We start from the raw sequence: 25,310 nt of genomic DNA, 5'->3' as shown, positions 1-25,310 counted from the left end.
CGCTCCGAGACACCGGCACCGCGCTGCCCCGCGGGGGTGGGCGGCGGCGGCTCTGCGGCACGGAGGCAGCGGGACTGCGGGGTCGCTGCCCCATGTCGCCCGCAGCGGGACGCAACGCCGCTGCCAGCCCGCCCCCGGCCCGCCCGGTCCCGGCACGGCACACTCACTGGTTGTGGTAGCCGAGCGGGTCGGAGATGCACAGCTCGGAAATGTCCATCAGTCCAGTTTGAGCATTCCCGGTTGGAGGAGAAAAAAAAAAGGGGAAAAAAAAAAGAAGAAGAAGAAAGAAAGAAAGAAAGAAAAAACACAAGATAACAACTAAACTGCGTCGGGCTGGGGAGGTGGGGAGCGCCGGGAAGAGGAGCCGGCCCGAGCCCGGTGGCGGGGCAGGGGCGGCAGGAGGCAGCGCCGCTCCGCTCCCGCACCCGCGTGCGGACACACTGACGGCGGCAGGAGGCGGGCAGCGCGCAGGACACGGCCACGGGGGATTTCGCCGCCCCGAGCCCCGCTGTAGCTTTAACGCCGGGAGACGGATGGAGACGGCAAGGCGGCTATTGGCTCCCGCACGGGGGCCGGGCTTGGACGGCGGCTGGGGGAGGCAGGGCCGGGGGGGCCGGCACCGCAGCGCGGCCGGGAGCACCGCGCAGCCCCGGCCCGGCAGCGCTGCGCTCCGCGGGGACGGGCAGTCCCGGGCCGGGGCCGGAGGAGTCGGGGCGCAGTGCGGGCCGGCAGCCGGGCTGCCCCTGGCCCGGCGGCGGGGGTGACACGGGTGACACGGGTGGCACGGGATAGTAGCTCCGGCTCGGTCCCGCCGCGGGAACGGTGGCAGCGCAGCGCACGCGCCCCTTCCCTCTTCCCCATCGGTCTGTCTCTCGTGGACAGCGGCTGTAGAGTTTAGGCTTATGCAAAAACTTGAGGTAAAGGGTGCCCCGTGGCTATTTAGGCGGGCGGGCCGGCGGGCGCCCAAGCAGCAGCCCCCATGCTCAGCACAAGGCTCCGGCGGGCCACTGGAACATGAGTGTCCCAGGCGCTGTGACATGCGAACACACGACTCCACCAACACACGCTTCGTGCACATGCAGAGCCGCGTCTGAGCGCGGCACAGCCTAATCGCTGCACTCGGACATCTGTTTTCCCATACATATATCCATTGCCACAAACGCGTGCGGAAGAGCACCCGAATCCCGTTTCAAAGCAGTGTAATTCAGGTGTCACTTCAGTGCAGTTTATGAAGCCACACTGGAATAAGTCGTGGCACGTGAGATCAGAATCAGGCATTCAGGACAACAGCACACATTCCTAGGCACAAAAAAAAAAAAAAATAGCTGCAGACCCTCAGAAGTCTTCACAAACATCAAAACTGGCTCATACAACTAATTTCACGAAGGACATATTTTCAAAGCTCTGCGTATGTATCGACTGCTGCTAGAGTCTGTGTCCTTTCACACAGACATTTTCACACTCACACAATTGCACTGCATGTTTGCAGCAACACACCAACACCTATCTTAAGGTCCCTCTCCATAAAAGCATGCAAACTTCTTGGGCATATGCCTACCACACACAGTCCTGCACTGAACGCTTGACTCACACAGAGCTGCACTAAAGGTACTGCTTGCCCCTTGCTACCTACTCTCTACCTTTCAAACTGCACTCCCAAACCTCACTTGTATCTTTCCTACACTTCTAGTTCATGTTTAGATGTTTGCTGCTCAAATATATAAAAATATCCTTAAGAGGTAGACAAAAAACAGAGGCCTTTCTAAAACAAAAATACATACAACTATATGTGGATAAAAGCTTCATGCTCTTATGCCAGGCAAACAAAAGTTTTAAATAAAGTAGAAATTAGAAGGGTGTTTTTAAATATAAAACCCAGAATCTAATTTGAGGCAAAGATGTACAACACCAGCAGAAGCAAAGGGCGGACTAGAGCTTTTTGGATGATGGAGTACTACAGAATAAAAGAAAACACAATGTGGCTCAGTTATAAGCAATAAACACACAATAAATTAGGCTACGACTTTTCATACAATCAGTATTTGTAGAAACTTGAGAATATTCGGAAAAGAGGAATGTCCAAATTCGAAGCCAGTTCCAAACCTCCTCTACCAGAGATCTTTAACAGATGCATATAAACTAACAGTGCCCTAATGTGTTCCCAGGCCATGTGAGGACAAGTTAGGTGATTCTGATCACCTATCTTTAAAGGATGTCAAGACAGAGGCCTTTTATGGTAAAAGGTACACATGAAGACAGAAAACAGGTTAGTTTAAAAAATGGAGACAGAGAGATGTATCCAGTTCTAAGAGTACAGCAGAATCAGATTACCTGAGTGTTGCAGGTGGCACAAGTCAGATTATACATTTTTCTTCGACCAGAATTAATACAAATGAAACATATATACATAATACCTTTGTACAATTAAGTGATATATCATCACAGCAGAAACTCTAAGATGCTTTAAATGTTGAAGAGACAAGACACAAGCTTTAGCACATCATTAGCATTAGTAGGGCCCAAGGTTGTAAGGAATCTCACTAACCACATTGGAGAGCACCTGCCCAAGGAGAGGCAAGGACAAAACCAGCACCTTTGTGTTCCCAACAGAAAGCTGAGGCCAGAGAGGGACTGACTGGTGACTTAGTTGCCCCATAAAGAAGATCCTTGTGCAGTAGCATGAGAGGCAGGAGGAGGCACACAGGGTCAGGGTTTAGGCAGACTACAGTTCAAGAGCAGTCAGGGTGTTTGCAGTGAGCTGAAAACAATTTTCTTCAGAAAGGTGCACCGTGGCTGGATCCTGACTGTGCAGAGATTAACTCTGGTGTAGGCTGTCACTGAATGGGAGACCAGAGTGGGAATGGCTTGGCAGGCAGGTCCTGCTCTCCCAGTAGCTGTTTTAATTTTGCACTTTAACTTTCATGCAGGCTGAGGTGATGCAAGCAGGGAGCCATGAGATTGCCTGGCACAAGGTCCACAGGACTGAATTAAATTATATCAACAGTACAATAGTGGGTTTGTACTCTGGAAATGGGCTGTTGCTGACAAGACTACCTGGGTGAGGTGGGCATTTGCAGTACAGAGCAGTGCAGAAACGTAATATTAATCTCTTCTGACTCAGTGCAAATGGACAAATTGAGCTTCCCCTGCCTTGAGAGCAGCTTGTGCAGAGGTCTGACCCTTCCTTTCTGAGAAGGATAGAAAGGAATAGTCTCTGCCGGTTGAGCTTGATCTGCCAACCTGAATTCCTGAAGAAACAGAACAAGAGTCCTGCAAGCTGATTTTGGAACTTCAGAAGGCTTCATCCTTTGCAAACCTCCACACACAGCTGAGCTCTTCTCACAGCTTTAGCCAATTTCTCTTCCCCCAAAGAATAAAGAAGGAAAAATTGATCTCAACATGGCTATCCTTCAGATATGTGTGGTTTTTAAAACAGTTCCAGGACTAAGTTAGAAAGGACTGTAAGATTAAGCTGGTAGATCTGGAAGCAAAAGATCTTTGTTAAGGCAAATCCAAGGCAGAACTCCACATGGAACAGAAACACCAGGCTTGGCTTGTGAGCACCGCCTTTATTTGCCACCCTGACGGAATCCTCCCCTGGAACTGCTGCTCTCTCACTGCAGGAGGGGCAGGGAACCGTCCTGGCCAACTTAGTCTGTGGCCTCTGAACAGAGCCTGTGCAGAGGTGCTCTTCTAAGTGCCACCCTTTGGGATGGCTTTCATAAGGCAGCCTCTGGCATCTGAGGTCACCTGTTCTCCTCACGCATTGTCCCAGTGCAGAGCAACAACGTCCATCAATATTAACCTTGGACAGATCACAATCAGAGCAGTACAGGCTGATGGAATGATAGGCAGTATCAGTTCTTTGAGACATGCAATATGGAAAGAAAAGGAAAAGAAAAGGGAAAAGGGAAAAGAAAAGGGAAAAGAAAGAAAGAAAAGAAAAAGAAAAACAAAAAGAAAAACAAAAACAAAAACGAAAAGAAAAAGAAAAATAAAAAAGGAGAAAAGAAAAAAGGGAAAAAAAGAAAAAGAAAAAGGATTGTGATATATGCAGATCCTAATTTTCCTGGCTCTTCCAAGGTATAATGGATAGAGACTTTCTTTGAAGACTTTTCTCCAGCCTTTAATGACTAATCTGGTTTTGATAAATTAATGTTTTACTTTTTAAAAAAAACTTTTATCATGGAATAATGATCAACTTTCCAGCAAGTTGACTGATTGATTGACAGAAATTTCATTTGGTAGGAGTAACCTGGAAATCATGCCAAACAAACTTGATTTCACTTGTTGATAAGGTGCCTTTTTTTTTTTTTTTTTTCCTTTTCTTTTCTGACTAAGGAAAATGCAGAAGAGGAAGAGACCTAGCTACTTTTTGGGTTTGGGATTTTTTTTTCCCTTTTATGAAGACTCTATTATTGTATTTTCACAAGCGAATGAAATGCTGTTTGTACAGGGCAAATAAATATAATAATTAGAAGACCTAAACTGGGCTGAGCAGTTTGTATATACACTTTTTTATCTTGTCTTCTGGGGAAAGAGGAGATTGATGACATGAAATCTTTCCCGCCTCTGTCTCATTTAAGTTACAGAGGAGTCATTGGGTTAAATTGGGAAGACAAGCCTTTCACACCTTTGAGGCAAATAGAACTGTCTGACTTCGCACAAGTCCCTGTGTTACATGCCCTGATCCCTCTGCTTTGCAGGGCTAGTAGCCCAAAAGAGAAACTTAACTACTCTGAACACAGCTCCCTGATGCCTTGTAGGCTCTTACAGACCAGCCTTCCTTATTTAGGGCTCTATTCTATTTTCTCTTACTCACCCAAAGAGTTTGTTCTCCCCACCAAAAGCAATGTCTTCTTTTCTAACAGTTTGTTGGAAATCAAATAGATGTTTTTTTCTGTAAAAATCAAATTGGCCTTGCAAACAGTATCCTTCCATCTAAAGGTATCATGATGAAGCTCAACATCTATTTAAACAGAAAATAATTTCACGTTGCTATTTTTAAACAATGAACACCCATCTGAACTTCCTTAGATGTGCTTCAAACATTACCTAGTCTTTAGAATGTGTTATAATTCACAACTTATAGAATGCCAAATCCTACCAAAAAGAGGTCATGTGGCTTGCCCCAACTCAGTCTGAGCAGATCTGTAGCACAAGAGTCTGAATGTAAGTGTCTTAACCCTTACTGTCCCACTTTAAATGAGAATTCTCTGTCCCAAAAGTGTGACCTTAAATTCTGTGCTTGGATACAACAGTGTTAGGGGCCCTGGGTTAAGACAAACACAATCTCTACGTTGCCAATGAAAAGTCAAGCCTTGCTTTAAGGCTTGACCCATTTATAACTGGGTTTGTTTTTTTTAAATATATGACCAGTGCTGGTTTTTGTGATTATATACCCATTTTTGACTTTGCAGTGTTAATAGCAGGACTCAGTTCTACAGCAGAACATGTTTCTGCTGACATCTTAAATAAAAGTTCACTGCAGATTCATACACACACAAAGATAAACCGGGCAAAGGAAATCCAACTTCTGTAAAGTTAAAACAGAGCTTCAGAGTAAGGGGCAGGTGCAGGGTATTTTACCAAATGGGAAAGAATAAAGACAATCAGAAGAGAGATATTTCTTTCCAGATGACGGAAGAATTTGTAACAAGAAACATAGAGGCAGGAGAGGAAATTATATAGCTGGGATTACGCCTTCTGTTCTTCCTTGTATCATCAGGTAGCTGGGGTATTTGATGAGAACTTCCATCCTATTTGCCCAGAAATACAGCAGTATTATCTTTCACATTTTGGCAACCTAATCCTTAGTCAATCTCTGCCTAACTGTTGTTTAGGTAAGTGGACAGAAACCTTCTTCAGTAAAAACAGGTCATTAGAGAGGTAGGTTGATCTTCTAGGCTTAGAAGACTTCAATGAAAAGCTGTGATCCAGCTCCAAATTTGGACCTGTTGGTGGTCTTTTTTCTATGATACATTACACTAATCCTCTGCTGGATTACTGTGGTTGGGCAGAACATGGCCAGGACCTTGACTGGAAAGTGATTTTTATTCACCCTCACAGCTACACATAATTTATTAGCACAGTAACTGCTATTTCCTATACTCTTTCAATTCCAGAAAAGCAGAAATTAATCCTTCCCCATCCATGATCCTAGAGGTCCACAGGGCAGTGGCTGGGCTATTTGCTCAGCTGCCAGGAGGAAGAAGAGAACACAAGGCATCAAGGAATATTTACCTCCGCTTAGCTGTTGCAAATCCTTCATCACAAGCATGACCTTCCTAGTATGGTGGTTCATCCTGTCAGATGGGATATAAAGTCAAAGAGTATCTTTTCAGCTTTTGCTTTCCTAAAATTACACAAGCTTCAAGTACACTTTGAGTCTGGTATTGCAAAAGGCCAAGGAGGATGGTCAGTAAAACAGGGGGTGCTTGTTCATTGCTCTGATTTGGGGAGATGTTTAGCTGGTTCCCTCTCCAAGCCCATGCACTCCAAGCCCTCCATTCTAATCACCCTAGGACCCTAATATTCAGAGTATCAGCTTACTCACTGAACTGATCAAAAGAAATATCTGTCTTGTCAGGAGAAATAACAGTTACTTACTCTTGTGCTGCATGCCAAAAATTAAAACACTTTTGGCATCTGCACTGATAATGTTGAGTGGCTCAACTCAGAAAATGAGCAGAGTTTAAAGAACCAAAATGCTTCAGAGTTACTATTGTTAAGAAAGTATGTCTGCTGAGGGTCAGCCAGTGAGGGCAAAGGGTAATTTTTCCAAGTCTGTGATGGAAACACATGCAAGATAACTTATTTCCCAGCAACAGCAAGGAGGTGGCAGCAGTTTGAATACAATGATGTGGCAAAAGACGGTGGGTAAGTGTGCAGATTCCTCTTAGCTGGGTTTTCTGAGTAGGTAAGAGTTGTTTTAGAATGTGAGATAGGCTGTTATAAAGAAAAGCAGTGAAAGGACTTTCCTTCCCAGGGTGTAAGGGATGAAGGAAGCAAGGATTAAAGCCCTTCATTTCCCTGCAGGAACCTCCATCTGGCCTCATCTGGGCACAGCTGATAGAAGACTATTGACTTCACCAGGTCAGTCAGGCCAAATACAGAGGAGCTCACCAACAGTGGATCTATACAAAAGTATTTAACAGTGAGATGAACCTGCAGGTCCCAAGTGGCATTAGCAAACTTGATATAGTTTCTGTCTGGAAAAAGTAGAGGTATCAGATGATCAGGACTGCTCTTCTGGCCACCATCTCCAGTCTCAGAATACTCCAGTTTCTAATATTGATAGACTACAGGTTTTGGCTAGAACCACACATGACAGGCCAGCTTCATTCTGATATGCTGTATCAGCAGCACAACAACCTCAGCTCTCCTCGGCTCTGAATCTCCGAACAGCTCACTTAAGTACATGTCCTTTTTAAGATCTGTTCTGTACTAACTTGAGTGTTTGAAGAGCAATTCAGATTTTTTACACAGCTCCCTCTTGAATTTATTTATTACTTGGATAACATTTATTTCACTTGTTGGACAAGAGAAAATTGCTGTGGCAAATTATTTGATTAGACAGCTTTGCCAACAAACCCCATCCCAAGCTTCTTAACATACTTTTAAGTACCATCATGAGATACATGTCTGCATCACATTCAGACACCTTCAAGTAAAAATGCATTAGGAAACCACTGTTCTGTCTACAAGTCATTAACATTCAAACACTATGCCTACACACCATGAATGATCAAGTTTTTGCAGTACATTTTCAAAAAATAAAGAGAAAAAATAACAAGAAAAATAATCCTTGCTTATAGCACAAATCATCACTTAGGCAGGACCATATAAACATGCCTGCTTTAGCTACATAATATATGAATATACAGTATCAAGAGAATAGCCAGTCATGAAGAGAAAGATGCTGGTTGTCAGAAAAAAAAGCTCTTCCATGCAAAGGAAAAGAGAAGTTTCACCAGTTCAGTTCTAATTCTGTTGTGCTGCTCTATGTATTCGAAAAGATAAGTATCTCTCTCACGTGTGGAAGTACAAGCCCCTGGACATCTTTGAAAAGTTCTTGTTGAATGAGTTGCAAGTCTTAAAACTTCTGAGCTCCCAGTACAGAGGCAGTTTTGGGCAGCAGTAAAGTCTTCTCCTGACAGACCTGTACCTGTGTCACTGGATTTCAGCAAAAATACCTTCATCCTTCATAGTCACGTGCTGCCATCTTCACCATTCCTATGGCAGTAGTAGAAAGGATTACTTTTCAATATCATTGTTAAGGCAAACTCAAATTTCAGTCCCATGTGGTCAGAGGGTCACTTTGGTGCAGCCTCCTAGCAACAGATCCCTGTGGTCTCCAGATTGCTTACAAAAGAAAATCCAGTATTGGTCTTTTGCTAATCTCTTCAACAACTTTATTTTAGCAGTGATCAATGACTACTAACACCTCCCTTCTCTGTTCCTCTGTTGAACATAGCAACCTCCTATTAAACATTTCCAGTCAGCTGAACTCAGTAGAACTCAACTCATGTTTTAGACCTCAACATCTGGCAATATTTCATAACTTGCAGTCAGCAATGCAGTAAAGGGTGGGCTTTTGTGACATAACTTCCAGAAGTTCTTGCTAGCGCGTTTGTCCTGTGAACCATGCAGTCTGGGGACAGCACTTCTTCTCGTTAAACCCATTGCTTTTCCAGTGTACCAAGAAGTTAGACAGAAACAGAACACAAGGAAGACAGTGGGAAAGACTGTCACTGCTTCAGATGCAGAGGTCCACTTAACCACCAATGATGGGGCACCCCTGCCTTGCTAATGACAGAAGGTTACAGGCAACAATACCACCTTGAGATGCTACGCTGTTCTAGCAGCTCATTTCATGTGGATACTCATTAAAGTGACTGGTCAAAGGGGATGGTTAACACCAACAAAAAACATAAGTCATTAGCCATAAACCATTTGGGCTGAATCAGCCCATTGGGCACTGTAACCATAGGCAGGGCAGCTGCATTCCACCCAGACAGACTAGTCCCTCTTCCAAAGGCGCTGTGGGTATGAGAGTCATCAGCCTGCAACACGATACAAGGATGTGCTAGTACACATCCCACAGGATACCTGACCAGCACTGTAAGGATGTTCACAACATGCCTTGCATGTCCTACTGCCAGGCAGGTAGGTTCTGCTGGTAGAGGTAGTGCTAAAACTTCTCTATAGACAAATCTAGATGACACCCATCAGAGGAACAATAAATATCTCCAAGGGCTGCACTATGATACAAACCAAGAGCATTTATATTTGACTATCCACTTGCTATTTAAGGAGCACTTTTTAAAAAATCTACAACAGTTTGTACACACAAGGTACAAAAGCAACAATATAAGGTCTAAATATTTGTCAAGCTGTCAAATGCCCATAAATGACATGCTGTAAAGTCAGCTGATCTGAAAAGTGAGAGCCTACACTCCTAACTTATGTTCCCAGACCTTTACCTACACACTGTGGAGCAAAGGATAAGCACTCAGATGTCTCAGTGATTAGCTCTCCCAACAGTAAAACACATCCCAAAAATATAGTGTCTTTAGAGTGGTGTAAGAGTTATGAAATGTTTGGGGGATGTCCATGAGCATCACATGTGTCCACTGCTCTCAAGCAAGGTTCAATGCTATCTGCAGTACCCTTGGAGGTGTCCTGTAGAGATTTGTCAAAATAAGGTATGGGGCAGCCTGAGAGAACCAGAGAACTGTGGCTTTTCTGGCACTGCTTACTATTTCACCCAGCCAAAACTCTTGATACTACATAAATATCCCCCAAACCCCTCTCTCTAAAGGAAGAAATTGTTCCTCTAAAACTAAGATGAGAAGCTGGGTCATCAGATGAAGGCAAAATTGGTTTAAAAGCCATTAAGAAGAAAGCAACCTAGGCATTCAGGAGTAATCACAGCTTCTTGGGCTGATCAGGAGAGACAGAAGGAATTATTTATTTATGGCCTTCCTGCTCTCCCTGAGCGGATCTCTCCACTGGGGAAGCTTTAAGAGGAGTGGGGAGCAGAAGGCAGGTGCAGCTTGGAATCCTCCAGAGATTTTCCTGGTCTGGCCCTCAGGAGAGTTAAACACAGTTCGTGCTCACAATCTTTCGCAGAGCAGGGAAGGCAAGCAAGAGCATCACACAGATCTCTGCTGGGATGAAGCACATGGAGAGCCCCAGGCACCCAGACTGCCATGCAAGCTTTGCACAGCTTTCAGCAAGATCCCTTTAGAGCAATAGTGCTTGAGTACACAGCCATTTCTCTCTTCTTGTGGTTCAGCTACTTCCCTTTAAACACAGATCAAGTGTCTCCAGGGACCCAGCAAGCATTTAACAGACCTGCCTGATGGAAGGACCTCCAATGAGAAAACCAAGACCTGAAACTCCCAATAGACATCCTCAATTCAATCCACATCTGAGAAAGCAACCCTGAAGTTACATTCAACCAGATTCTAACTGCACAGAAAGCACATCAGTCTAGACTGTATCCAAAGCTCACCTAACATTTTAAACTTAAGGAGAGGGAAAGACTAGCAAAGTAAACTTAAAGAAATTGTGAACTGAAAAAGGTCAGCATGGAAATACAGAATTATTGATATAGTACCAAGAATTCCTTTTCGAGATACAGACAGTACTTTCTCAATGCAATTTCTTACTGTTTCCCAAAACTGGAGGATAACTGGAGTTATTCCCTAAAAGCATAATTGATAGTCTTCTATCAACTGTTCCTTAAAAGAACACCTTTCAGTATTCAGAGATGACCCTTCATAACAAACTAAAAGAAGCTGTAGAGACAGACAGATCTGCCCAAGCAGACAGATTTGGTACCCATCTTCTTGTTCTGGCTTTGGTCAGAGGGCCAGAGAGGGGTACAACCACTACCAGAATCTTTCACTAGAAGATGTTGCAGAACTAGTGTTACAAGAGGGTCACTGATGGGGACTGAACAGATTATGAGAGGTAAAGCCTGTATTGTGTCAATTCATGTCTGCCTGCAATACATTACTGATGAAATGCCAGAGATTGAGATGAAAAGGGCAGGAACAGATGGCAAACTACTGCTCTAGACATATCTCATTCAACTATCCCAGTTTATTTCTGCTCGGCCTCTGCTAGTGTATCTTGCATTACTCCACAGCAATAATGTTCTTCCTCAACTCTGGTCTCAAATCAGTATATTGTTTTGTGCCATTAAAGCTACTGCAAAGGCAGTTGTGGTAGCAAAATAACTCATTATGCATAAAGTGCTTTGGGAAACCTTTGAAAAGGAAAGGACTGAAGAACAAGAGACTACCATCTTTGTCAAGATCAGTGATCCAAGGCAACCTCAACATCAAAAAGGCACAAAATCTAACCACGAGGGTGTTTCAGCCAGTCCTAACTGCCTCCTCCCCAGTCTGCTCCTCCTCACACATAAAGGGATAATCTGCTACTTGTAAACATATAAAACCAGATTTGTTCTTACAGTTTATATTCCTCCAAACAAAGGACATTAAAAAAGGGAAACGTTTTCCTTTCAATAAAATGGGTCTTACTCGGCCTCTCAAAGGAAAATTCTTCTGCTGCCCATTCAGAGACAGGTTATGTCTCTAGAGTTGTGTAACCTTTGTTTCTCTCTCTGGGAAGCACATCATTGAGCACTGACAGCTACATAGCCCTGAGAGAGGAGTGCTCCAGAGATGGTTGCATACCCAGGGAGCTAAAACCAGCAAGCCAGGGCTCTCCAGGGAGCTGTTCTGCTTTGGCCATTGACTTGTGGCTTTACAGGGCCAAATCACACACACTGCTAATTCATAAGTGCTGGGGTTATTAATTTGTGTGCTTTAACATATGTTGTTTGGGAAATTTAATTCATCCCTTAGTTTGCTAAATACAGCTTGTCTTGAGACCCTGTAGTGTCCTTTGCCCCTTCATACTCCTATGCCATTTTAATTTCCCTTCCAACTTGCTAAAATAAAATAAAAAATAAATACATTTTGATTTTGTTTCTGGCCACTCGACCTAGCTTTCAGAGCATGGCACACCAACTTCTCCTGCTGCAATGGTCAGATTACAAAACCAAAATAAGAACATTTGGCTCCCTACTGGCTGGGCACAGGCAGCCCCTGCTGATATTAGTGATGTCCAGTGTTCACCTCCTCCTCTTGCAGGCTTTCTTTGCATGAAAACGTTTCCATAGTATAAAAAAGGTATAATTTGAAATAGATTAACTTAAGCTGGTGCAAGAGGCACTCATTACTATTGAAACTTAATCTGTTTAGACAACCAATGGGCAAAAATGAAGCATCCTCAAACTGGCAGGAGAGCATCCACAATTTGGATTTCCGGTAGTTTAAATGGATTGTTCCAAAATCAATGCAATTTAAAGCATACATCTTGTGTAGAAAAGATCTTCTCTGAACTGAGGAAACAACAGCACTGGTGGAAAAAATGACTGCTTGTGCAAGGGTGCAACACACATTAATGACTACTACAATGCAACAGGAAGCAGCAGCTGAAGAGGTAGGGTCACTTTCTTGCACACAGCCTGTTGGGAAATACTGCATTCAAGTCGGCTGCCTACAAGCATCCAAGAAAGGGTATCCAGTAGTGACATCCAGTTAACAAAAGTTTCAGAGACATCCCAGAATACTCAGGATCCTCCCTTGCCTGGGAAACAGGAGGGGAAAAGGAAAAAAAAAACACATGTGGGCGCTCCTTCCGAATGTTTTCTGCCGCTCGTGCAGCACATGCATTACACAGAGGTGCAGGCTTGCAGTCAGCAGAGGATGCAGATGAGTTATTGTAAAGTGAGCGCTGGACAGAGCAATAATATACATCTTGCAGCACCCCTGCCCTACATCTCTGCCATCCAGGGCAGCCCACCGAGCCCTGTTATGGAGAAAAACCTCTCCGAAGATACAACAGTTTTTGCGAGAGACTGGGGCAGAATCCACTCCTGTCAAACAGCTCTCCGGACCAGGATGTGACTGCGGCTGGCGAAACATGTTATCTAATGAAGATTGAGGCAGGCAGGCAGGCAGAGACGATCCCTCCAGCCTGTTAATCCACTTAGGGGAGGAGAAGGGAAACCTGAGCTGAATTCCTCTGTTCCGTGCAAGGGACTGTACTGTCCTGGCTTTAGCACTCCAGGCAGAGCAAATCCAGCCAGAGATGGGCCAGGGAAAGCTCTGAGTGCAAGACTAGAGCTTTTGGGAGCCAGGAGCAAGAGCTGAGGCATGAAACCACAGTCCCTAGGGACTGATTGAGCTTTACTTGCCCTCTCATTGGGAGAAAGCAAGAAGGGCATGTAGGTGGGCTTTAACGCAACAGCAGGGCAAGGAGAACAAACACACCTTACAGGCTTTTCACTGCGCTAAAATGGTTCCTAAGAATCAGATTCCTAGGTTAGCAAGTCAGAGTGAATATTTGCTCCCCAAATACCCTTCCCCACAGTGACTGTACGCCAGCATTGCCTCCTGTCCACCTTAAGTGGCGGCGTGTAGGGTGATGGGCGCCAATCCCAGGAAATGTCAGATTATCCTTAACCACCAGAGGGTGCTCCCCATCTCAAAGACAGAGTCAATGTCACAGATGCGCCCTGACAGCCAGAGGAGCCCTGATTTCCAGCAATCGTGGAATCCGAGTGAGGGAAAAATTAGAAAATTAATAATAAATAACAATTAGCGATTCTGCTCCTGTGCTTCACTTCTGTTTTCCCATCCCTCCTGGCTAGGCAAACTAAGGCCCCCTGTCCCATTTGTCCTCTGCATCCTGCTCAGTCAGGTGATTTTCCTCACACTGATGATTACACTTTTATTCATTCCTCCTGGGTAGTGGATCCAGAGCAGGAAATAAACACTTTCTGCTTGGCAGGTCTGTAAGAGTGAGACTCCAACTTGCCTGTCCCCGAGCAAGATTAGCATCATATCCTCTGGTCAGACTCGGTTTTTGCAAATGAAGGCCTGACCTTACCCCTGCACTGGCACAATGGTGTGAGTGCCACCAGCCCTTATGTTCAGGTTCTTTTACCCCATTCTGTCCTAAGCTGGTTTTCCAGAGAGCAGAGTGCCTGTTGTGCAGGGATGCTTCAGGAAGGTGTTTTAAAACATCTGTTTGGGGCACCAACACTGCTTAACTCTATCAACAAGACACCTGTAGGCAAAGACTGTTTACTTGGTAATGCAGTGACCCACAGGCTCCCTTCCTTCTCTCACTGAAGGGCAGCAGAGGTGTGTGACTGGAGTTGTACACTCATGAGCTGTGCACCTGGCAACACAGCACCCCGTGCCTCATCTTCCTGCTTGCATTGGTTAGAAGCAATACCCAAGAGTTGCATCATATGTGGAGAACAGAGCAGCTAGGATGAAATAATAATGGTTATATTCCACCCTGAGATTCTGAAAAGAGCTTAAAGCATGCCAAGTAAGATCAGACACCTATGCAAACCAGACTAGCTCTGCTGACATGTCTGGCATAACATCTGTTTGTCCTAGCCCCAGCTTACTTCGATAGCCCAGGTCTGTATATCCCATGGGGAAACCAGCTCTCACTGATGGCTCCCACCCAGCACATGTGCTGCCTCTTGCTCTCTGACCCCTATAGGCATGGATTGTTTTATTTTTTTTAATTATTCTGTCCTCTCCTTTTGCCACTAATACCAGGCCCTGCCTAAGGGGATTTTTGCCTACGGGGAGAGTTGCTGCACTTGGGTACCGTAGCGTCACTTTTTTGTGTGTTGTCTTTAAACCACAGTACATTTATCTGATGAAACTGTTAAAACTGAGCAGGTAAGCCACTTCAAGTGACACTCACTCAGTCTCTTACACAGGTTAAAATATGTTTGATAGGTTTAGCTTACTTTATCTCCTGAATGAACCATTATCTGCAGTACATATGGGAGCCAGTGCTTTCTGAGTCATCAACCAGCCAACAATAATACTAGTCATCCTTGAGAGAAGCATCACATTCTACAGCCTAAATAGGCCAACAAATTCTCCTTCAAGCATTTGAGATAGTTAATAAGAGAGAAAAAGGGGAAAATATAAGAGAAAAAGATTTTATGGCACATTTCTTAGACACCTGCAATAGACAACTCTAATTCTGATGAACAAAATGTCAGGGATACATGACAAAGGTCTATTTCCTCTACTATTCATAACATTCTGTCTTCAAATTATAGCAAATATCAGACATGGAATAGAAAGGTTAACCAGCATTTTGTTTGTACACTGATCATCCTAACACCATTAACGTTTTACTTCTCAACTTGATAGAGTTTAACACTTCTGCATTACTATTATAGTCACTACATGCTTAATAGAACCAAGGAATGGTTTGGGTTGGGAAGGACCTTGAAGATCACTTAATTGCAAACCCCTGCCATGGGCAGGGACACTTTCCATTAGACCAGGTTGCTTCAAGCCCCATCCACTGGCCATGACTACTTCCAAGGATGAGGCAGCCACAACTTCTCTGGGCAACCTGTTCCAGTGCCTCACCACCCTCACAGTAAAGAATTTCTTCCTAAAATCTAATATAAATCTACCCTCTTTCAGTTTGAAGCCATTCCCCCTTGTCCTACTGCTACATACCTTTGTAAAATGTCCTTATATTTGTTCATAAACAAGCACATAAGTAGTCATCAAAAGTGTGGTTATTTAAAATTACGTACTTTGAATGTTATATTTCTGCAGACTTTCAGTAAGACCTTAAGCTTTTGCCATTCTTCCTGCACACATTACAGCAAAGACTTCTGAAGAAAATTCCTAGCCCTAGTGACATTGTCCACCAGCACTTTCAAACATATTGCTGCTGGGGGGTTTCTTGTTTTAATTACTGTTAGCAGGCTGTAAGTTCTCAAGTATCCCAAATTCCTTCACTGTTAAGAACAAGAGCATCTGGGTGTAAGTTTTGCTCATGATGGCAAAGGACAGGGTCAGATCTGCCTTTCTCATGCACACAAATCTGCACCTCAGTGGAGATGACAACATGTGGAACACATAATATAGAAATGAGCAGGTTTTGACTACCTGCAGTTGAGCTGCAACTACTTGAAATACTTAGTCCAAATGGAGAGGCTGGGGCAAAACGATCTTAAGGTCACAGACCTGCAAAGCTTGACAGGACTTGTGAAACAAAGACAAAAACTGTGTATTAATTAGACCAGACTACAAGTGAAGTCAAGAGTTAGGAAAAACCACAATCGTATTTACTTGTGAAAAATACTCCTAATCCTCATGCACATAAGCATTATTCTAGAGTCCATAATTACAGGATCATGTTTTTTTCACAGTACCCTATCTCAGACTGCACTCAGAGGGGATTTTTCCTATGTAATGAGCAGCTGTTTGAGATGCTGGTTTCTGCTCATTGTTCAGGGTGTGGCCCCAGGCCTTATTTACTGCACATTATTCAAGCCTGGCTCTAGAGATTTATTAATTTCCTTATGTGTTTTTCTATGGACTTGTCATTATGCTGTCCAAGAGCTTCACTACTCCAAGATCATTTATTTCCACTTACCTCTATGAGAGGAGAGGGTACTTTTAATCCCATTTTATGGATGAACGACTGAAGATGATGTTAAAACATATTTGCTAATTCTGTGTGCCTACTCCAAGACACCAACAACCTGACTGATCTGTGCTTGTATAGCACCTTGGGTTTAGTGGACTCTCATTTGGTTAATTTGCAGCTTTAAGCATTCAGTGTTTCTATAAAGTAGGCCCTTTGGGACCAAAAGGTTCCCTATAAAATAAGGAACACACAATTAAACAACCACTGGCATAGCAGCTGCTTCAAAAAACCCTCAAAACTATCATATAGAAATGGTCACATGCAGAAAAGAAGAAAAGAAGTAAACTGTCAGGTCAGAATTTCACTGCCTCAGCTGTAAAAGCTTCCCTTTCTCTCCTGCAGTCCCTTGTCTCACTCGGTACACACCTGACAAATGAGGCAGGGGTCCTACAGATGGTCTCTTTCACTGTGCAACTGTGATTTACCTCAGAGCAGGTCCATCACATGCAGCAAGTGAGGCAGGGGTCCTGCGAAGGACACAGCACACAGTGATGTAGCTAAAACACGAGTTGTATAAGACACACAGTCAGGTAGACAAAAGTGTTTGAAGAAGATAACTGTTCTTTCTCCATTGTCTAGTTTTTGCATTAGTACCATTTGAAATGCCATTTTTAGAGTCTGTTGTTACTTTTACAGCAAAGAAATTCTGTCAGGAAGCATCACAATGACAATTTTGTGGATTATCAGATGGGATGAATCCATCACTACAACCAAGGTAATAGAGTAAACGGGCTGCAAAGGTAGCTCATCCTCCTTTGTGAGAACTGTCATGAGGAGCATGAAACACTGAGTGAATTTCAGACCCTGGTGACAGTTGAGAAATAATGATGCAAAGGCTCTTCCAACCATTCAATCCAAGTCATGTCTCCTCTCTAGCCCACCCCAGCCCACTTTCTTCTCTTCACTGTCTCTGCCTTCCCATGCTAACCCTTTCCTTTGCCCTCATCTCACCCCTCCAAACACTATTCCCCCACACTCCACAGCCTTAGCCTCTTGCTCATCAACTGCTTATAATTATTTGCTTCCCCTCCTCTTCTTTTTGCCCACCCCCCCTTGCCCTGTCTTTCCATTCCTGTTTAGTGGCCCCACTTACTGACACTAGCTGATTTAGAGCTTAGCAAAGAGGAATCTTCTTGATTTGTTTTTAAATGGAAAGAAGGTGTAATTCAGGACTTTCTCTTTAAAATATAAAAATTGCTGCTTTGGATAAAAATTTCCAAAAATATTGGAAAGTGGCAGTGGTATGAACAACTGAAATGAAACCCCACTGGATGCACCAGTAAAAAAAAAAAAAAAAGATGGTACTACTAGTCTGTCTGTTGTATGTGGCAGTGGAAATGAAGATAAAAATTAAGGAAGTTGGTTAAGCAAGAAAGAGCACTGCTGCCATCTCTTTTGAAGACTTACCGTGGTTGGGTATATTAGCATTTGGATGGCAGGCCTTTGAAAGAACATGGAGCACTTGTACTCCTTTTGTAAACTGTCCTGGTACCTTATGGATGCTAGTTCTTATTTGATATAGGCACCTGCACACATCTTGAGCTTGCATCAGCTGGACATACATGTCTTAACATCTCACAGTCACAAAAAAAGAGGGCTAGGACCAGGTCAGGTATGAGATGCATCCTTCCATCCTGATGGATAATGCCATAGCAGCATTATTTTTTTCAAAACAGGCTGGAAAAAATACGTGTCAAAAATTTTATCCCTTCTCCAACAGTTTGTTCTAATGCTTCTGCATCAGTACCAGCTTGTAACATCAAACTGAGATCTCCCACATAGCAATCAAAGCCCATTTAATTCCAGCTCTGTCAACATCAGACATAGCAAATGGCTTTAATCACTTCCTCTTGGACACAGCTTCTTTCTATTTGAAGATACATTCCCCAGATCTTGCCTAATATCTAGATTTCCAAGACAGAAATACTAACCTTTCTAACAGAAACAAACTAGCACTTCAGTCCCTTTAACTTAATTCCTGGGCATCCAAGTTTATCACTTGGAAGGCCAGAGAGTTTATACGAACATCAAGAACAAAGCACAAAGTTGCAGCTAGCCTGCTGGCTTGCAGTAGACAAACCAAATTTTCCATCACTTCCAGGGAAACTCGCTGCAGTTAAAAAACAAAAAAGTGGGTGGGGGAGAGGTGGGGAAAGAGAGAGTGTTAGCCCTTCACTGAGGCAAATCTCCCACCTGGATTCAAATTCTCACACACTTTCAAAATCTTGATCTGGAATTTTGGGAAACTTGAGAAGATATATTCTGATAAATCAAGTCTATCATGTGTTACATTCTCTATGTTGAACAGCAGAATTTCTCAGCAGTCTTTGATGAGGCTGAGAGCTGTTCCCATGGTCCTTACATCCAGTGTTGTGCCTTGAGTACAAACCAGACAGATTTAATATAAAACAACTCCCTGGAAACTGGAAGTCCACATCCTTGGTACATGTAGAGTGTACACAACAGCCAGAAATGTGACCACAAATGTCATAAACTTAAGAATGTGAGATTTTACATTAATTAGATAACATGAATTTACCTCCAGTGTTGCAAACTGTGAGCTCCCAGGGAAGCCAGGAGCCATTCCATGAGGGTGGGAAACAGAGGACCCTTCTCTGCCATAGGTGTTGTGATGGGGGAAGGGGAGCTGACAGCTCAAAGGCACGAGCAACGGCTCTGTACCCTGTGTTTGCACAACTGCTTGGGAGCGATTCCTTGGTGATGTTATTCACAGGCCTTGGCTGACAGTAAATAAGACGGTGGAGCTTGATTCATGAGGGATGACAGGAAATCTATAATGTGTGGGCTCTATAATCTGCTCGCTACTGCGTAGCAAAATGAAAGAACAACAGTCCAATTACCAAGTCCTTGCTGATCCCAAGCACATCCTCGAGATCTTGTTCTGCTTAGAGCAGTGGGAGTTTATTTGCAACAATGTAAACCAAGCTTTGGCACATGCCATCTTCCATTTTGGGATGGCAACAGTATTTTGGAAGCATCAGACTGCCTTACAGTGGATAAAAATGCAGCCAAGACTGTGGCATGACCTTCAGAGAAAACTTCTGGAGAGCGGCAAGCAAGCTTGTTCACCAAAGGACTGTTTTCATGGACACCAATTGCTTGCACTCCACTGCAGGCACTGTCTGTCCCAAGGGGCTAGTTGAGCCATGGAGCAGTGATCTACCCATCCTCTTGCTCTGTGGGGGACCGTGAACACCATTCCTGTTTTGTGTCATGACACAAAACAATCAAAATGCTCCACGAAACTAAAATCAGAGGTATGATCCAGCAGGACACAGAAGCTGGGATACAAATGATGACCAAAAAACACTTTAATGGGAAGGAGATAGAAAATGGGAGGGGTATGTGTATTCTGGGGCCAAACAGAAGAGAAGATAGTATGGCTGAAAGATAATATTCCAAACAGATAGCTGAAGATAGTATTCATACCAGGTGCAGAACTGTCCCGAAAGACAGCAGGGATGAAGTCTATGACAGAAGCAGCCACAGAGCAGACTGCCCTCCTACTACCAGTGCTGAGGACACATCGAAAGATGGAAGAAGGTTTCTTTCAGACAGAACAGCCATGGTAGTAGTGGGAGGGAGGACAGCTGACAGTTCCAGACAGAAGAAGAAAATAACTTTGATTCCTACTGTGCAGTGTCAGAAAATCCACAGGGAAACCCAGGGCTGAGAAGGCACAGGACCAGTCAGGTGAGCATCCTGGTGGCTTAGAAGAGCCAGTTCTCTAATTTTTCTCTAACCAAATGTGTTTCACTCCTTGGGCCTCTGGCCCTTAACACCTTTCAGATCTTCTGCCCTCTAGGAAAGGGGCAAGGGGAACCTTTCCCACTCTGGCAACAGGTAAACAGCATGTCAGGGTGGGGAGAGCAGAACAATTTCCACTTGATTCCTAGCGAAGGCCTTCTTTGCTGAGTACACACTCTGGGGACTGCTGTCCTTTCCCGCTTCCCCCTACAACAATCTCTGCTGCCACCTCCCCTCCCTTGTTATCTGTCAGTAAACAGTAATTAAAGAAGTGGCCTGCTTGATAAAGCTCCCGCCTGCCCTCACACGTGCTGCCCTCTCGGACGTGTCTAATTAAAATCCTGATGAGAAGATGAAGAAATCCCAGCAGCTGGGAGTGTGCTGACTCTCTCTGCGCTCAGTCTCTTCATTACTGACGAGCAGGCAAAGAGATATAAAGGACCCCGGGAAATGCTCCGACAGACCAATCGATAGAGCCTTTTGTGGGACGTGATGGTCCGCTCAGGACTGCTTTTTGAACTGTGTGGATAATGAGGATGCTGGAGCGTGGCTCACTGCGTGGGGCTGATGGGGCTGGACTCCGCTGCCAGTCCTGCTACACTGCTGCTCCCAGAAGCACACTCAGGGCCCCACAGCTCCCACCATACAGTGAATCCACACAGTTATAATAGTTGGGGCACATGCCTGCCCCCCACCAACCCAGCAATCATTGCTTGTAGTGCCAGAACCCTGCCAAACCTCTAAGCACTCTATCAGTTCTGCGCAAACATACAACTGCAAAATCCTGAGGCCAGCACAAACCTTCCCTAAGTGAAACCAACACCACACACAACATGCACACCTTTGTGTTTAAATGTGTTCTTATACATGAGAACGCTGTGCTTTCACTGCTGTCCCAGGATTTTGTGCTAGAATGAAAACATTGGTATGCACAAAATGAAACACAAAGGTTTACACGATGTGCACAGCAATATCGTCGTTGTGAATCACTATAACTATATTTAGACACACTTCACTTTGTGCAAATATATCCACTACACAGTTTTGTTCCTCTGGGAGTTTTTTAATGTGATATCGGCTTTACCTGGAAACAAGCCTATTTTCACTGTCCAATTCATGTTTCTGTCAAACACCAGAGGTTTCCTTGCTCTTAGTTTCTAGATGAAAGAAATAGTAAAAAGATGGAAGCAGATCTCTACTTTCTAAAGTTGGAAAGTGCATGTCAGGCACCTGCCTCCATGTCCCTTCTGAGACAGCAACAAACCCACAGGAGGTAAAGCACCTTGGGAATTAACATCATGTACAAGAGTGGGAGTGCATACATGGTTGCAAATACATGTGCACAGTGTATGTGCATGAAGGACATGCACATTCCACATGTGAAATCAATAAAAGAGTGAGTTCTGTTCTGTCTGAGTTCACACCTCTTGCTTCACAAACCACTACGGTTCATGCAATCAGCAACAGTCCAGCAACAGTTGGTTCTCTTTTCAGAGTCCCATCTAAGTCCTTGTATGCAGTTTATTCAACAGACCCAGACGCTTTTTTTCCCACTCCCTCAACTGCAATTACTTTTACAGACTACATGTACTGGGGGGGAAAAAAAAGAAAAAAAGCTTGAGAAAAATATGTTCCATAAAAGTCTCATGAAGTTAAAAAAAAAATTCTCTTACAATTGCCATAATCTCTTCCACTGTCCTCCTTGTCATGACAGGTTCAAGGAAAAGGAACAAATCATTCCTGGACTAGTTTAACACTGAGTTTAACTTGCCAAAAACCCCAAACCATCTCAATATAAATAGCCAGTAGCAAAATACAATCAGCAACAGCAAGAAGTGATCAGGCAAATACAGCAGCAGTCGACTCAATGTTAAAAGCTCAGGAATGCTACTGCAAGGGGATTTTGGGGAGTCCACTGGAAAAGATGAAAGAAGAGGGGCAGCAGATGAGAGGTCCCATGGCAATGGCGACAGAAGCACTATCACTGGGAAGTTCACAGCTTCTCTTGGCCCTCAGCCTCCCTTGGCAAGAGATGCTGTTGCGCAGATCAAGACAGCAGCGCTGGATGCACAGAGCTCACCAAGCAATCCCTGCCTGTCCCACTACCTGTACTTGATGGAATGACACATTGCTGCAGCAGCTAATAAATAGAAGTAATTTGATTAGCTTTCCCTAACTAGCGATAAGATCCTGACAAACCCTTTTTAATGCGTTTCTGGAGCAGGATGAAATTGTTTCATTTGGCGAGCAGGGCCCCATGGGAGTTGCCTCCAAGCTCCTTTAGTGAGAGGTAAAAATATGCCAATCATTAATGAGGGGAGAATTACGGAGACTTTAATGCAATCAGAAAAGAGGAGCCCTGAGGCAGCTGGGGAATAAAACCTGTCCTTAAATCAGAGGCAGGCAGCCGGAGCATGGAAATAAAGGCATACACAAGCATGTTCATGCACACACACATACCTACCGCACACACACAGACCTTGCAGAGCTGCTGTAAATACACTGGGAGTTTTGCCTGAGCAACAAACACCTATCCAGCAAACAGTAACCATATTCCCTCCAAAAGATTTTAAAATTCACAGTAAACAATATCCATTTGGCAGCCCCCTCCCACTGCCAGGAGGGGATCACAGCCCAACAGAAATGCAGGTTTAAACATTTAAAAAGCCAGAGCCTTTTGTGAAGCAGGCATATTAGCTGCTTGGGTGTCAGGCAGCAGCAGCAGCAGCAGCGAGGCAGCTTTGCCAAGTGGAAAGGTGCCTCTCTCAGGGCCAGACTTGCTGCATGAACACAACGTGTATGAACTGCTCACTGTCCTGCACTCATGCCAGAGCAACATCTACTATACGGTGAAAGGCACTTCCTCCCATCCCCTCTCCACTCTCTACTCAACCACTTCAGTGAATTCCCTCCCTCGTGCACAAATCATGTAATGTTTATTTCTTAGCAAAACAGAAGTCTTAAAGCTGCTGGCATTTTCTCTGGCGCTGTGGCAGGCCCTAGTGGCCTGGCTGGTTCATGTTTGCAGGGGTGTGTGTTCTTTCAGAAACTCCTCCAATGAAAGAAAGCATTCCGTCTTTCTGCAGCAATTCTCTAACCCTTGTTTGCATAATACAGAAGGCTGCATCAGCACAGACCGTCCCAGAGTATGCTAGCTCCCAGTCAAATGGCATAAAAAGCAGGACAGTAGTTTTCCCGTATCTCTTTCAGATTCATATTGTTTAGTTGAAAATAATGAGCAAGACTGGGATATCAAATACCAGACACCTTTTCTCTGCCACATACACAGTACTTCAGCCCTTTTCCCTAGTTTGGATTATCACAAAAAGGCTGTGCTTCTGCACCATATTCTCACATACATTAGATAACTGTGGAACTAAAACACCGGGGCAAGTGACTACCAGCCATTTAGCCCTAAAGACAAAGAAGTTACAAAGTCAGCAATACAGAGTAAAATATTAAGAGCAAGTAAAGAGGGAGGTGTCCTGAGACATGGAGCTTGAAGTTTAGGAGGTCAGTTAAGGTATGCAGCTGGTGCTCTCCCAAACGTGTATCAAGCACAGAGCTGCATGTCCCACTGTTAAATGATCATAGAATACTTATCCTCAGGTAAGGAGGCCTGCACATCCCTCAGCAGCAACTCCTGTTGGCTACTTGAACCCTATGATGATAGGCTCCCAAAGTAGTATTGCAGAGCTCTCTGTAGCTGAATGTTCAGAAAGAAAAGCGCCTCAGAAGAAAAGAAAACCTCCAGGGTTCTCCCAAATTCTGTGTATCTAAGACTGAGAGATCAAAGCAACTGTTGGGTATATCACTCAGCCAGACTGCATGGTCTCAAAAGTCAAAGAAATCCCTTTCCAGAAACACAAACAAGTGAGAAGACTTTATGACAGAAACCATCAAGACTCTAAAAAATAGCAAGCAGGAAATTCAGCATGGCTATAGCGCAATGCTGTCTAGCATCTAGAAATTATATTTCTGCCTCTTTTGAGTCAGGGCCAATTTTGGCCCAAAGTTCCAGTTGAATTCAGTGATTTCTTCCAATCAAAAGCTTTAGGCTATTCAAGACAGCTACTACACCTGGTTCCACTTCTAGTGGTGATCCAGGTTTTACTGTCACAGTGCAACTGATTCTGTGGTGGCACTCAAGCAAGCAGAGCTGCCCTGTGTCTCCCCTGAGCAGCAGCCAGAGCTCTGAGATGGTGTCACACACTGTGGCTCCACACACAGGCCTGCCTTGCTGCAAGCAGCTCCTTCTCATTCTGGTTTGTTATGATTAAAAATGCACATCACCCAGCGAGGCCTTGGAGTGGAACTCAGCTGGAAATTGGATCATTAATATTCCTTCTCATGCCCATTGCCACAATTTCTTACCTCTCCACAAGCAATTGCTAGCAATGCAACAATTGAGGGTCTCAGACTAAAAGTCAAGACTACAATGCCCATTGTTACTCCAATTAATCAACCTTTGTCCATACCCTGGCATCCCATCAAACTTAGGCCAGTGTGCTGCATGTCAGCTCTCTTTCAACCCTTTGAACTGCCTTTCCCCAGTTTATCTACCAAAAGCTCTTAAGATCCATATAATCTTAAACCATCAGAAATAGGATTCAAGATTATCTTCATTCCCAAGCAGATGGAAACACAAGGAAAGGAAACAATTAATTCAAAGACTCTATCTACTCATAGTTTTAACTCTTGGTCACCACACTTTCCCTACAGTTAAAGTACTCTAAATGGGTTGAGGAGATAAATGCAAAGCAAGGGTAGGACATACCACATGATGGAGAACCCCACACATGTACAAAGGAGGATATTTTCTTATCTAGCAGAATTACCTACACAACCTCACATCAATCCTATGTGCTGTTACTGCTGCAACTTATTAACTGGGCAAACTAGGAGACGTGCAAATCCCCCACCAGGACTAAAATGATCCTTTGACAAAAAGGATCCAGAATCATAGA

The 25,310-nt window shown here is 44.1% G+C and overlaps 1 protein-coding gene across 4 annotated transcripts in view; it reads right to left on the bottom strand.

The window, feature by feature from the left end:
- The window catches only part of ESRRB (estrogen related receptor beta), a 122,108-nt gene that overhangs the window by 77,280 nt on the left and 19,518 nt on the right, over window positions 1-25,310 (bottom strand). For 2 of the 4 annotated variants that reach the window (XM_088058190.1, XM_088058191.1), the window contains exon 1: window positions 168-242. The exons of the other annotated variants lie outside the window; for them this stretch is intronic. In XM_088058190.1, coding sequence (XP_087914316.1) covers window positions 168-217 — 50 coding nt within the window. In that variant the 5' untranslated portion in view covers window positions 218-242. Of the gene's footprint in view, window positions 1-167; window positions 243-25,310 lie in introns of those variants that run through there. 4 annotated transcript variants of the gene reach the window in all.

The sequence above is a fragment of the Pseudopodoces humilis genome, chromosome 7 (assembly GCF_049639895.1).
Source record: "Pseudopodoces humilis isolate 2021_Gansu_Grassland_sample_001 chromosome 7, ASM4963989v1, whole genome shotgun sequence".
In the NCBI taxonomy this organism is placed as follows: Eukaryota; Metazoa; Chordata; class Aves; order Passeriformes; family Paridae; genus Pseudopodoces; species Pseudopodoces humilis.
This window is presented reverse-complemented; position numbering and strand designations above follow the sequence as displayed.